Genomic DNA, 13,982 nt, shown 5'->3' with positions numbered 1-13,982 from the left:
AACTACAATTATACATGATTTACAAACCTCTTTTACCTAGTACAAGACCACAGTCAACTTGGAGGAAAGCTGGAAGGTGTAGGATAGGTAAACTGTGGTGAAATTCTGATTGAGAAAAGCAGTTTGCAACATGAAGCAGCAAAGAATCCTGTGGCACCTTATAGACTAACAGACGTTTTGGAGCATGAGCAAACGTCTGTTAGTCTATAAGGTGCCACAGGATTCTTTGCTGCTTTTACAGATCCAGACTAACACGGCTACCCTCTGATACTTGCAACATGAAGTGGCCAAAGGGGTCTGGAACTCTTAAAAATCAACAGTAAAGCCATACTCTCAGTCTGAGGCTTTTTCCCTCAAAACAGTAATTTCTATGGTGATGACATCATCATCACAAAACAAAACATCGTAATTAAGCAGTTGTAGCTGAACACACCTATACCATCTCGTGTTCCAGTCATTGAAGATGGCAATTTTATCCATTGGCTTTAGAAAGCTACAGGGCTATGAGGGAAAAAGGAAAAAAAGTCATCCAGATCCTCAGCTGCTGTAAACTGTCCCACTTCCAAGAAAGTAAATGAAGCTCTGCCCCTTTTTTACCAGCCGAGGATTCGGACATATTCTTTTCGTAATTCATTTTAAAACATGTGTCTGCAAATACAGGATAACTAATTGTGGTTTAGTAGCAATATGTACTCTTTGTACATGGAAGTACAATAACTTGATTGTTTGCTAAAAAGTTTTAATGCAACATCAATTTCTTCTTTCTGCAAGGCCAACCTATTCTTGTTTTAAAATGTAAATAAAGGTCAACAAAATTGTATTTACATGGAACATAATTAATAATCTAAACAATCTTGTAAGCTTAATGTTTAAAGAGCAAGTAAAACCTTTGACACATTGTGAACAACTTAGAAATTGAATCCACTATGTTAAAGACTTTGGATATAAATATAAAAAGGAAACTTGTATGTTATGTTGTAGTTTATACTACTGATCCTCCAATATGCAGGGCTAGAAGTGGGTAGATATAATTTACCTAGATTTCAGTAAGGCGTTCGACACGGTTCCGCACGGGGAGCTGTTAGTTAAATTGGAAAAGCTGGGAGTGAATATGAAAGTTGTAAGGTGGATAAGGAACTGGTTAAAGGGGAGACTCCAGAGGGTCGTATTGAAAGGTGAACTGTCGGACTGGAAGGAGGTCACCAGTGGAGTCCCTCAAGGATCGGTCTTGGGACCGATCTTATTTAACCTTTTTATTACTGACCTTGGCACAAAGAGCGGGAATGTGCTAATAAAGTTCGCGGATGACACGAAGCTGGGGGGTATTGCTAACACGGAGAAGGACAGGGTTACTATTCAAGAAGATCTGAACCACCTTGTAAACTGGAGTAATAGAAATAGGATGAAATACAATAGTGAAAAGTGCAAGGTCATGCATTTAGGAATTAATAATAAGAATTTTGGATATACGTTGGGGGCGCATCAGTTGGAAGCGACGGAGGAAGAGAAGGACCTTGGGGTACTGGTTGATAGCAGGATGACTATGAGTCGCCAATGTGATACGGCTGTTAAAAAAAGCAAATGCGATTTTGGGATGCATCAGGCGGGGTATTTCCTGCAAGGATAAGGAGGTGTTAGTACCGTTGTATACGGCGTTGGTGAGACCCCATCTGGAATACTGTGTGCAGTTCTGGTGTCCCATGTTCAAGAAGGATGAATTCAAACTGGAACAGGTTCAGAGACGGGCTACGAGGATGATCCGAGGAATGGAAAAACTGCCTTATGAAAGGAGACTCAAAGAGCTTGGCTTGTTTAGCCTGGCCAAAAGAAGGCTGAGGGGGGATATGCTCGCCCTATATAAATATATCAAGGGGGTTAACGTTAGGGAGGGAGAGGAATTATTTAAGTTTAGTACTAATGTAGCCACGAGGACGAATGGGTATAAACTGGATATTAGGAAGTTTAGACTTGAAATTAGACGAAGGTTTCTGACCATTAGGGGAGTGAAGTTCTGGAATAGCCTTCCGAGGGAAGTAGTAGGGGCAAAAGACTTTCCTGGCTTTAAGACAAAGCTTGATAAGTATATGGAGGGGATGTTATGATAGGATCGTTAATTTGGGCAATTGATCTTGAATTACCACCAGACAGGTCTGCTCAATGGTCTGCGGGGAGATGTTGCATGCGATGGGTACTGAGTTGCTGCGGAGAACTCCTTCTTGGGTGCTGGCTGGTGACTCTTGCCCACATGCTCAGGGTTTAGCTGATCGCCATATTTGGGGTCGGGAAGGAATTTTCCTCCAGGGCGGATTGGCAGGTGCCCTGGAGGTTTTTCGCCTTCCCCTGCAGCGTGGGGCACGGGTCGCTTGCTGGTGGTGTCTCTGCAGCTTGAGGTCTTCAAACCATTTTTGAGGATTTCAATAACTCGGTCCTGGGATAGGGGTTGTATAAAATTGGATGGGTGGGGTTCTGTGGCCTGCCTTGTGCAGGAGGTCAGACTAGATGATCAGATTGGTCCCTTCTGACCTATGAGTCTATGAGTCTATAAGTGATATCCTTGTAATTCTACTTGTATATCTGCTTGGTTTATGTAAGACACTCTGAGTGTGCCAATAGCTGAGGTTGAAGTGTGAGATTGACAAGAACTTATATTGCTTAGGTGCCTTATGTTATTAGACTGAAGTTTTTCATTTACACGACCTTTTGCTCTTTTCACACCAGGAGTTAACCCAAGAATGTGATGAAAAAAAAGTCCAGTATGACAGCTGTGCAGCAGGTTTAGAAAGCAATCGCTCCACACTTGAACAGGTAAGATTGTTATTACTGTATATTTACAAACTCTATGAAGAATATATATAATTATGGGATAAATTCCCCCTACCTCGTCTCTGGACAGGAAGGATGGCCCAGTGAGTGGGGCACTGGTGGGACGTGGGAATCCCAGGCTCAATTTCCTGCATTGCCACAGACTTCCTGTGTGACTTTGGGAAAGTCACTAAGCCTCTGAGTGCCTCATTTCACCATCTATAAAATGGGGGTCCCAGAGAAGAGATGGGGATTGGAGGGATAAAACCGCCCATTGAAATGTCACGGAATGATGCCCTTGTAACTGGGATAAACACACACTCTGCTTTCTGGACAAGGAAGACCCCTGTGCACACAGGTTGGGAGTGACTTGATAGATATCCCCCCACCTATGCATTTCCAGCTCCACACATCCTGAACTGCCTAGGACTATCTGGATTTGTACACATCTCCTGTTTGAGCATTACAAATGCATTGAGTGGGTCTTCCAGGCCCATCCAATGGAATCTTGTCCTGATCAGCAAAATTCTTTTTGCAGAAGATGCATCTGCCAGAATCCCTGCTCACTCATGTAGCACCTGCTAGGATAGCATTTGGCTGTTTGAATGTTAATGACTTATTACCAAAAGAAATCTTCAAATGTTTATGTAACTGGAATGCCATTTTCACTAAATTAGCAAAACAAAACCAATGGTCAATGGATAAATGTAATGAAATGTTAAGCAGTTGCTATCCATAGGCATACAGAGTAATTGTTTTCCCTGAGAATTTTAAAAATGATTATAAAATGTGTCTGTTTACATATTGGATAGATTACAGACATCACTTTTTATAAATATACAAACATACTTGCATGTCTAAGTGCTTGTCTACACCTAAAATGCTACAGCAGCACAGCTGCTCCCTGATAGTATTTCAGTGTAGACACTATCTATGTCGATGGGAGGAGTTCTCCCATTGCTGTAGGTAATCTGCCTTCCCAAGAAGCAGTAGCTAGGTCGACGGAAGAATTCTGTCAGCCTAGCACCGTCTGCCCCGGGGGATTAAATCAGTGTAGCTACTTCTTTCGAGGGTGTGGATTTTTCACATCTGTGAGAGATGTACCTTTACTGAGGTAAAATCCTAGTGTAGACCAGGTCAAAACCAGGGATTATATACACACAAGTTTTGAACTGCTTTAACTATATCAATTTAGAAACTGATGTAGTTAAATCCGTGCAATCCCCCAGTGTCTATGCAGATATACTAGTATAAACATCCTTGTACTGGTCTAGTTTCTATTTCTGGAGACCAACCTTAACAGTTTTGTCTAGACTTTAATTTTAAGTCCTATTCTAACATGTTAATTGATTGTCAATTAACATGTTAGCTAACATGATGGTACCTTCTGATGTAGACATTTCACAAATGTGTTCCAGGACACAAACACTTATGACATTAATAAGAACTAGGATTTGAGTCCTGGAACACATTTATGAAGTTTCAGAGTGGTAGCTGTTTAAGTCTGTATCAGCAAAAACAACGAGTACTTGTGGCATCTTAGAGACTAACACGTTATTTGGGCATAAGCTTTTGTGAGCTGAAAAAGTGAAGTGTCTGTGTTAGAAATTATGATCATGTTAGTTGAACGTGTTAACTGGTAATCGATTAACATGTTAGAACATGACTGAAAATTCAAGTCTAGACAAAACATTAAGGGGCCAAAGAGATTTTTTAAAATCCTTTCATTACCATTTTAAAAGGATCTTTAATACTGGAAAACACAAATGATTTCACCATTTAAGAACTGAACAGTACATGGTGATGTGCATTACCTTCACTTGCTGCTGCAGAATTTTAAGATCTTTTGGTTGAGAAATCTTTTAAATATTTTTTTAACTTCTTGGTAATTTCTTATGAAGCTTCTCTCATGACTGATGAGTGCTGACTGTCTCAAATTTAAATGGATGTAATCTTTATAGAATTCAAAGATTTTGAGCCCAAAGCAGTGAACAGGGCTTTGCACAATAAGCAAGGGGAATTCAATTACTAATTCACATGAATGTCAGGGCCATTGACTGCAGTCAGAATTGTGCACACAAAATTATGGCAGGATGTTGCCCTAAACACTTCCAGTTGTACTTTGTACAATATCAGTCTATCTGCTGGGGACTTTCAAGAATCCTGCCTAATAAAATATACTGTTCTCATACTGCAGGAGGTAAAAGGGCTGCGTGAGGAGGGTATTCAGGAAGAAAGCTGCTATCATCATACTAACTGCATGAAAAAGGTAAGTCCACAAGAGAGAAGTCTAAACTTGTGTAGGTGAGAATATTTAAGTAGGAAAGGTGGTATATATCTAAAATATGCTGTGTGTTTCTTTTTAGAATCTAGAAATACAACTTCAACGTGCTAAAGATGAGATGAAGACATATGTTTCCCCAGATCCACAAGACAGAAGAAAAGCAATTAGGTAAATGTTCTTATCTGTCTCTTGTGTGTTAATTCAGAGGATTTTTATAAACTGAGCCTGACGTTACAAATTTGTTCATTGGTATTTGAACTGGAAGAAGGAATTCACCATCTAAGCTTAAAAATACTATAATAATTCAAAAAATAAGTATCCTACATCCAAAATATATTATTGTATATCCAGGAGTTCTCTCAAACATACTCAAAACCTTTCCCTTTGTGTTGGAGACTATAGGCTAAACAGTAGCTTTTAACTCCAGGTTCCCGTTGGAGATGGATGCAGAGGTGTCTTGCTGCAGCTAAGCCCAAGGAGGAAATATGGGTGAGTCAGACAGAGAGAGTCAGCCAGATTTCCTCCAGGGGTTCCTGAAAGTGCACACTGAAGCAGCAAATTCATCACCTTTTCAAGGGAGTATAGCATATGTTGTTCTCAGATCCTGACCAGATCTTGCCAGTCTGATACGATAGCGAGCACGAGTATTGATGCTTGAAAGGAGGAGTGCCTATGCTCCATAGGAGAATTGTGTTGTTCCTTGTACCCTCCTGATACCATTTACCCCAGCAGACACAAGTGGATGCTACTGCAATATTTAATAATAATAACCAGTCACTTAAGTGCAGAGAAAAACTCGAATGTTCTACAGAGGGACTGTTATTAGTACACTAGAACTGAAACTGGGAATTGGTGTAGGAGAAAAGTGAGAGAGCCAAGTTGAGGGTGAAGAGAATTTAGTGAATATAACTTAAAAACACAAACCAACCTCCAAATGTGTCTCATCTGCTCATCTCTTTGTATGTTGTATCCCTTTCCACCACTCAGCTCCCCTTATTTTTTATAAGACTGGATGCTCTTTAGGGCAGAAACTGCATCTTCCATTGTGTGTGGAAAGTGCACGGCACATGGCAGACCCTACTGCCGTCTGTCAATAATGGTTTCATGGAATCGAGTAACTGTAATTGGGCAAACACAGGAGCAAGTAGGGGAAATGTGGGAATTGGAACATGGTGAGTGGAGTTATGGGATGCTGGGCACTGGGAGTAAGACTTGAGTGGAGCGTTGCCACTTGTCCTCCTGTCACTGTGTCACTGAACCTTTGCTAAACATGAGAAAGGAAGCTAGATAAGGTACCAGTTTCTCTGAAATTATAAACATTTTATTTTGACCTTCTGTGAGTTCAGAAAGCATTCACATTTATAAGTATACTGAAGGCTTTGATATGCAGATATTTACAAAATGCAAAATAGGGAGAGAAAATGAGTTTCTAGGCCTCCTTTCAGAATGGGTATGTCTTTTCACTGGGCACTGGAATGTAAACAGAGCTAAAATGAACCATAAATAGAACAGCACTTTCCTAATAACATATTGAACAAAAAAGTCTTAATTCTGACCCTCTTTATTGGATATAAATTCTCTGTTCCATACAGTCAGTACTAAGGAATGTGAAAAGTTAATTTTATTCTCTAAAAATAAAGGTTGGGGTTTTTTTCTAATTAAGTTGCATTCATTCCAGTCATCATTATAAATAGTAAAGAAAAAGACTACCATGAAAAAAGGGTTCTTGTTCTTTATCACTGATTTGCAATAAGCAGCTTTACTTAAAACAAACAAAAAACACATCCTGGGGCCAGGTTCTTAGTTGTGCCGGAGTAACATCCAGTGAGCTTAATAGGAAGGAGGAGCTTTTAGGTGGCTTTCTGCCGTTTTGATCTGGTGGGAATAGCCAGGCCAGTTTGGCTCCTAGCACAGCTTAGAGCAGTCTCACGCACTGGCTAGAATGATTCTGAGTTGCCAGAGCACAACATTCTCCAGCCACCCCCTTTCCGGCCCCTAACACATCTACTGTGCTGAGAGAGCAGGAGCCAGGATCAGATGGCATGGAGCTAAAAGAATGTACTAAAGCAACAAAGAGCCCTGTGGCACCTTATAGACTAACAGACGTATTGGAGCATAAGCTTTTATGGGTGAATACTTCGTCAGACGCATGTAGTGGAAATTTCCAGAGGCAAGTATAAATATGCAAGCAAGAATCAGTCTAGAGATAACGAGGTGGGTTCAATCAGGGAGGATGAGGCCCTCTTCTAGCAATTGAGGTGTGAACACCAAGGGAGGAAAAACTGCTTTTGTAGTTGGCTAGCCATTCACAGTCTTTGTTTAATCCTGAGCTGATCGTGTCAAATTTGCAAATGAACTGAAGTTCAGCAGTTTCTCTTTGAAGTCTGGTCCTGGAGTTTTTTTGCTGCAGGATGGCTACCTTTAAATCTGCTATTGTGTGTCCAGGGAGGTTGAAGTGTTCTCCTACAGGTTTTTGTGTATTGCCATTCCTAATATCTGACTTATGTCCATTTATCCTTTTACGTAGGGATTGTCCAGTTTGGCCGATGTACATAGCAGAGCGGCATTGCTGGCACATGATGGTGTATATTACATTGGTGGATGTGCAGGTGAATGAACCGGTGATGTTGTGACTGATCTGGTTAGGTCCTGTGATGGTGTCGTTGGTGTAAATATGTGGGCAGAGTTGGCATCGAGGTTTGTTGCATGGATTGGTTCCTGAGTTAGAGTTACTATGGTGCGCTGTGTGGTTGCTGGTGAGAATATGCTTAAGGTTGGCAGGTTGTCTGTGAGCAAGGACTGGCCTGCCTCCCAAGCCCTGTGAAAGTGAGAGATCATTGTCCAGGATGGGTTGTAGATCACTGATGATGTAATGGAGAGGTTTTAGCTGAGGACTGTAGGTGATGGCCAGTGGAGTTCTGTTGGTTTCTTTCTTGGGCTTGTCTTGCAGCAGGAGGCTTCTGGGTACACGTCTGCCTCTGTTGATTTTTTTCCTTATTTCCTCGTGTGGGTATCATAGATCTTGTAGGTGTTGGTCTCTGTCTGAGGGGTTGGAGCAAATGCATTTGAACCCGAGCATTTGGCTGTAGATGATGGATCATGTGGTGTGTCCGGGATGGAAGCTAGAGGCATGAAGGTAGGCATAGTGGTCGGTGGGTTTTCGGGATAGGGTGGTGTTAACGTGACCATCACTTATTTGTACCGTGGTGTCTAGGAAGTGGACCTCCCATGTAGATTGGTCCAGGCTGAGGTTGATGGTGGAGTGGAAGCTGTTGAAATCGTGGTGGAATTCTTCCAGAGTCTCCTTCCCATGGGTCCAGATGATGAAGATGTCATCAGTGTAGCATAGGTAGAGAAGGGGCATGAGTGGATGAGAGCTGAGGAAGTGTTGTTCCAGGTCAGCCATAAAAATGTTGGCATATTGTGGGGCCATGCGGGTGCCCGTAGCGGTGCCACTGGTCTGAAGGTATATATTGTCACCAAATTTGAAATAATTGTGCATGAGGATAAAGTCACAGAGCTCAGCAACCAGTTGTGCTGTGGTATCATCAGGGATACTGTTCCTGACAGCTTATATTCCATCTGTGTGTGGGATGTTTGTGTAGAGAGCCTCCACATCCATGGTGGCTGGGATGGTGTTTTCGGGAAGATCATCAATGCATTGTAGTTTTCTCAGGAAATCAGTGGTGTCAGGGAGATAGCTGGGAGTGCTGGTGGCGTAGGGTCTGAGTAGAGAGTCCACATATCCAGACAGTCCTTCAGTGAGAGTGCCAATTCCAGAGATGATGGGGCGTCCAGGATTTCCAGGTTTGTGGATCTTGGGTAGTAGATAGCATACCCCGAATCTAGACTGCTTCTTTCCTGCAAATTCATACCTGCCTCTGGAAATTTCCACTACATGCATCTGATGAAGTGGGTATTCACCCACGAAAGCTCATGCTCCAAAACGTCTGTTAGTCTATAAGGTGCCACAGGACTTTTTGTCGCTTTTTACAGATCCAGACTAACACAGCTACCCCTCAGATACAAAGAATGTACTGTAGCTCAAAGATGGAGTAATCAATGGGAATGGGGAATGTATCACAGCAGATCCTCCACCCTTGCCTGATAATACCTTACTAGCACAACCTGTGTGGTTTATTGATGTGTTTTATCCTTTTGGAAACTAGGATTTCCCCATGCCGAGCAATTTTGAAAGTTCTTTAGATATTTGAACCACTCTGTGTTCCATGAACTCCCAAACCCTCTGCAGCTAAGTGTACTTGTTACACACCATCGTACTTGGTTCTTAAAAGAGATCGTGTTTCTTAATATCTCACCTAAATTTGAAAAATATTTAAATAAGGGCATAACAGCATATCAGAATTTGTTACGATTTGCGTATTATATCATGCTGTCAGGTTTCACATACATCAAGGGAATAGCTTCATCCACCAATGTCAGCAACAGGCCAAGATTTTTAATATTGGATGTCAAGAGTTCTGCTCCTGTATCTATCTCTGGGCACTTAAATAAGAAGCCTGATTTTCAAAAGTGCTGAGCACCCAGCAATTCCTATTGAAATCCATTGGAGCTGCAGGATGCTCAGCATTTTTGAAAATCAGGCCACCAGTGTTAGGTTTTGTCAAACATGAGACCAAACACTGTTCTTCCTATTTGCTCCAATGACACTATTCCCATGAGCGAAGCAGTCTGGATTGGGACACTGTATGGCCTTCGTACAGAAGTATGACGCTGAGCAGTCTCCGAATACTGACGACTTTAATGCAGTATTAAAAAGGATCTCAACCATGCATTATTCGGGAGGGGCCATGTACCCAGACTTCACGTGGGGAACCCCAGAAATCAAACTTGCTCTGAAAGCTTAACAGTGACCTTATCCATTCCTCAATAGCATTTTATGCCAACTGCACAATTATGAGGGGTCAAAGAAGTCCTGAAGCCTGATGATAAAGATGTTTCTTCATCTCACTCTTTTGACTTTCTTATTTCGGGTCCCTTAGATTTTGATCTATCCCCACCCTGGCTATACTTGTAAACTTTCTACCACTTTTTTTTGTAAACTTTCTACCATTTTTCCCCCACTTGTAGAATTAATGTTTTATTACTTAGAATTAATTACAATGATAACTGTTATGTACCTTCTTTAGAGAACAATATACACGAATGATCCTTGAACAAGAAAACCTTGGGAAGGTAAGGATGAGTTTGGGTTTTTTCACTTGAACAAACATGTTGCAGTTCATACTTTTATTAGGTTCAATGTTCAAAACTGTGCTCATCCTTTTAAAAAGCATATTGCAGAACACAGAAAACTCCATTACTGTTGGCATCAGTAATGAATCCCCTGCAAAGATATCACACTTACCCTTCAGAATTTGATTTCCTACAGAGCATAGCATGAGCTTCTTGTAAAAGATAGTCAAACAGCTTAACACAACAGCACATTCCCTGTAAACCATTTGGATAAGAAACTGAAACGTAGATATAACAAACTGTGCCAGCTCAAATCTGAAGTCGTATATAAAGCAACCTGTTGAAGTCAATAAATTTTAGAGCTGTCAGTCTTATCTTTAGAAAAGGCTAATGACATCTTCAATGTAGTTGTGTTAACAAAAGCCGTTGTCCAAGTTTATTCACATGTGAAGTTCAGGCTAGTGAGGGTCTTAGCCATACTATTTCAACCAGAATGTCTTCTTTTTCCTCTCTAGTTTTCCCTTTGAGTCAGTTTGTGAGTGAATTTTACAAGTTTGTGTCACTACAGTTGAGAATTAATTGCAGTTTCTCTTGTAAAAGTTTAATTTCAGGATATATAACTTCATGATCAGAATCCATTACAGGCTGCAACTTGCTATGCAGTGTCTCAGTCTGGAAGTGAACTGATTTTTTAAAATAAACTTTTACAAAACAAATGGGACTCCCCACAGAGAAACTGGGAACACAACAGGGTAAAGTTGCACTATATAAAAATGGGGTGTTATTTTCAAGGAGCTGCAATAAAACTAACATTAGACAAGGCACACACATCAAAGATTTTACAGAGAATGCTGCATATCCATTTACAAGGAATGTTTTTGAACTTAACTGAATATTATTAATGTTTCAAGCGGAAAGGAAATGTTCTTTATTCACATTAGACTACCTATGTAAGCTAACGTTTGTCATTTTGAACCTATCCAAAAATCTGAAATACAGTAACTTTATTTGTTTATAACAGAAATTACGAGAGAAACAAAAAGCTGTGCGGGAAAGTCATGGACCAAATATGAAGCAAGCTAAAATGTGGCGGGATTTTGAGCAACTGATGGAGTGCAAGAGAGAGTGTTTTCTAAAGCAACAAAATCAAACTTCTGTTGGTCAAGTCATTCAGGAAGGTGGCGAGGATAGGCTGGTATTATGAATTCGTTTAGAATTCCTGCTTCTTACCTTGTCATTTCCTCAGGTCAGTTGAATATTGCTTTGTTTTCTCACTGTTTCTACATAGGTTACTTTTAAATTATTTATTTTCAGTGGGTAATATAAAGTTGAAATTAACTCCTATGCAGAGAGCCCTTTATATTATTTAAGTGCCAGGTTAACGGCTTAAGTCACACGGAGGGTCTTCTGTGAGGCTTCTGCACTGAGGTGAATTTCACTGTAAAGGCTATGGATCTTCCCAAAGAAACCAATGGGAAGGAATCTTTTCCCAAGGCCATAGAAAGCTGGTAGAGCTGCTCTTCAGCTGCTACTGTAGCCCTAACACTACATTTCTCAGGGGGAAGGATAGGAAGTTCTGGTCCACCCATTTCCTAGCTCGGCCCTCTCCTTCCTGCCTTGCCCGAATTCATTCACTCTGTGCTGGTAAGCATGGAGCCATTGCAGAACCAAGCTCCATGCCATGCTAAAGGTGCGCACACTCTACTCCCAATCTCCTTACACAACTGAAGTAAACTGATTGTGCTGCCAGACGGACCCTTCATTGGCACAAAGACAGAAGCAGGATTTGAGAACAATTACTTGGGTTCTGAGCTTTTTCCATTTTTTTCTCTTTTTAAATATGTGCTGTCTTCTAACTTTGCCCTGTGATTGTATGTTACCCTCATGAAAACTTAAACTGAGGCCTAGTAAGAAATACAGGCCTAGGGTTTCCCCTGCACTGAGGCAGCTTTGTGCTGCTTTATTTATGCAAAGTGATTCTAAAGCAGTGATAGCTGCCCACAGGAGGGTCGTCCCAGTGTAGGGGCAATCCTCCAGTGATGTAGATCTGGCCCAATTCTTCCTACATAAATTAGGGTATGGGAAAAGTGTTTGTGGACAAGACTTCCCTGCACCCTGACTAGTTGTCAGAATAGTCCCTGGAGGTCACTGGCAGCCTTCAGACTGTTCTGAGAGACATCAGGGGATCCATCTGGTGCACAGCTGGCCCAGGATCAGAGGAGTGCAAAAATGGTTTGAAACCCTCCTTCACCCCTCCTGATTTTTGCTGTGCACTCCTTGGCCAAACAGACAAGGGTCAGAGCTATAGGGTTATGTCATGGAGATCAAAATTCTTACTGCTTTTCATAATTTCTTTTGGCCTGTAAAAAAGCCATTTGGAAATTTCTATCCTGTTTGAAATAAAATTGACCTAATTTTTAATAGTACCTTCAGTGTTACTTTGGGTATAGCAAGTATTTTAGCCTTCTCTGATATTTAACTATACATCCACTTGCTGCTTTTTGTGTGAACCCCTTCCCTAATCTGTATTTGCATTAAATATATTTAACAGAAGTAGAAGAAAAATAAAATCTGGTGTCTATAGTGTGGCTTTGTAATTTTTTTAAAGTTTCTTTAGTTGATAGAAGTAATTGAACAGTCATTATTAAAGGCAAGCAGTTTGCTGGGCCTTAGAAGAAAAAGGCATTTGAAAAGCTCAGATTCACTTCACAGAGTTATTTCCAAATTCTGCCTTTGGCAACAAAAAGTATTTGCAGCCATGCTAAGAAAACAAAGCCTTCAAATACCGCACCACCCTAAGATTTGCCTGGAGATGGGGGTACAGTCCCATCTCATCCCCATGTGGGACCCTGCCCCTTGGCTCCTCTTTCCCCTTCAGGATAGATCAAGGGACTCTTTCTCCACAGCTACACACTAACCTTCTCTCCAAGGATAGGTAGAAGCTGCAAAGAGTTAAGCAGCATTAACTCCTGTGCAGATTTTCACTGGGTTTGGAGGGAAGCCTGCTGTGTAAGGGGCGGACCTTGGGTAGATTTACAAGCAGCTGGGAGAGCATGTCTCATTACCACCATGTGCCTCCTCCACAATTTGAGTGCCCTACATGGCAAAAGGAGGATTGTCTTAAGGTTAAGAAGGCACTGGACTGAAACTATATCAAACAATGTGCTGGGGCAAGCTCAACAAAATGGCAGCAGACTGTGTGGTATGGGGAAACCCAGTTCCAGGAATATCTTCAGGTTCTTCTCTTGCTAGCCCAGTAGTTATTAATTATTACTTATTTATTTACAGTGCTCTGGTGCCAAATGGAGTTGAAGAAAGTTATGGCAGTTACATACTTGACCTTTTGAGGAAGGGTTATAGGCATCTTGTTGAATGCTTGTCATCAACAGTGGAATAGCATGGCCATCTAGACAGAAGATATATTAGGGGGAGCCTGGGATGATCTCCAGAAAAGGGGCACTGGATTCCTTAGGGGTCATGTGCAGTGGTGAAGGAGAACACATGCTCCAAAGCCACAGAAAACGGGGGAGGGGAGAGGATGAGGGAGAGACGTGCACATGAAACAAATACTTTTGAAAATCCCAGACTCTAAAATCACGTTGATTATTCACTCAATCATTTAGACATCTCTTTTTTTATATGGCATTGCCAGTTATGCAGGAGTTATGCTTTTGAAATCTATAGGAGTAAGGTACAGTCC

The 13,982-nt window shown here is 41.3% G+C and overlaps 1 protein-coding gene across 3 annotated transcripts in view; it reads left to right on the top strand.

The window, feature by feature from the left end:
- Window positions 1-12,865, top strand: part of IFT81 (intraflagellar transport 81) — a 61,017-nt gene extending 48,152 nt beyond the window's left edge. For all 3 annotated transcript variants that reach the window (XM_050923920.1, XM_050923919.1, XM_050923921.1), the window contains exons 15-19: window positions 2,719-2,805; window positions 5,000-5,071; window positions 5,169-5,254; window positions 10,237-10,282; window positions 11,304-12,865. In XM_050923920.1, coding sequence (XP_050779877.1) covers window positions 2,719-2,805; window positions 5,000-5,071; window positions 5,169-5,254; window positions 10,237-10,282; window positions 11,304-11,486 — 474 coding nt within the window. In that variant the 3' untranslated portion in view covers window positions 11,487-12,865. The remainder of the gene's footprint in view (window positions 1-2,718; window positions 2,806-4,999; window positions 5,072-5,168; window positions 5,255-10,236; window positions 10,283-11,303) is intronic.
- The last annotated feature ends 1,117 nt before the right edge of the window (window positions 12,866-13,982 follow it).

The sequence above is a fragment of the Gopherus flavomarginatus genome, chromosome 15 (assembly GCF_025201925.1).
Source record: "Gopherus flavomarginatus isolate rGopFla2 chromosome 15, rGopFla2.mat.asm, whole genome shotgun sequence".
Lineage (NCBI taxonomy): Eukaryota > Metazoa > Chordata > Testudines > Testudinidae > Gopherus > Gopherus flavomarginatus.
Note: the sequence above shows the minus strand (reverse complement) of the source record. Positions and strands in the feature narration are given on the sequence as shown.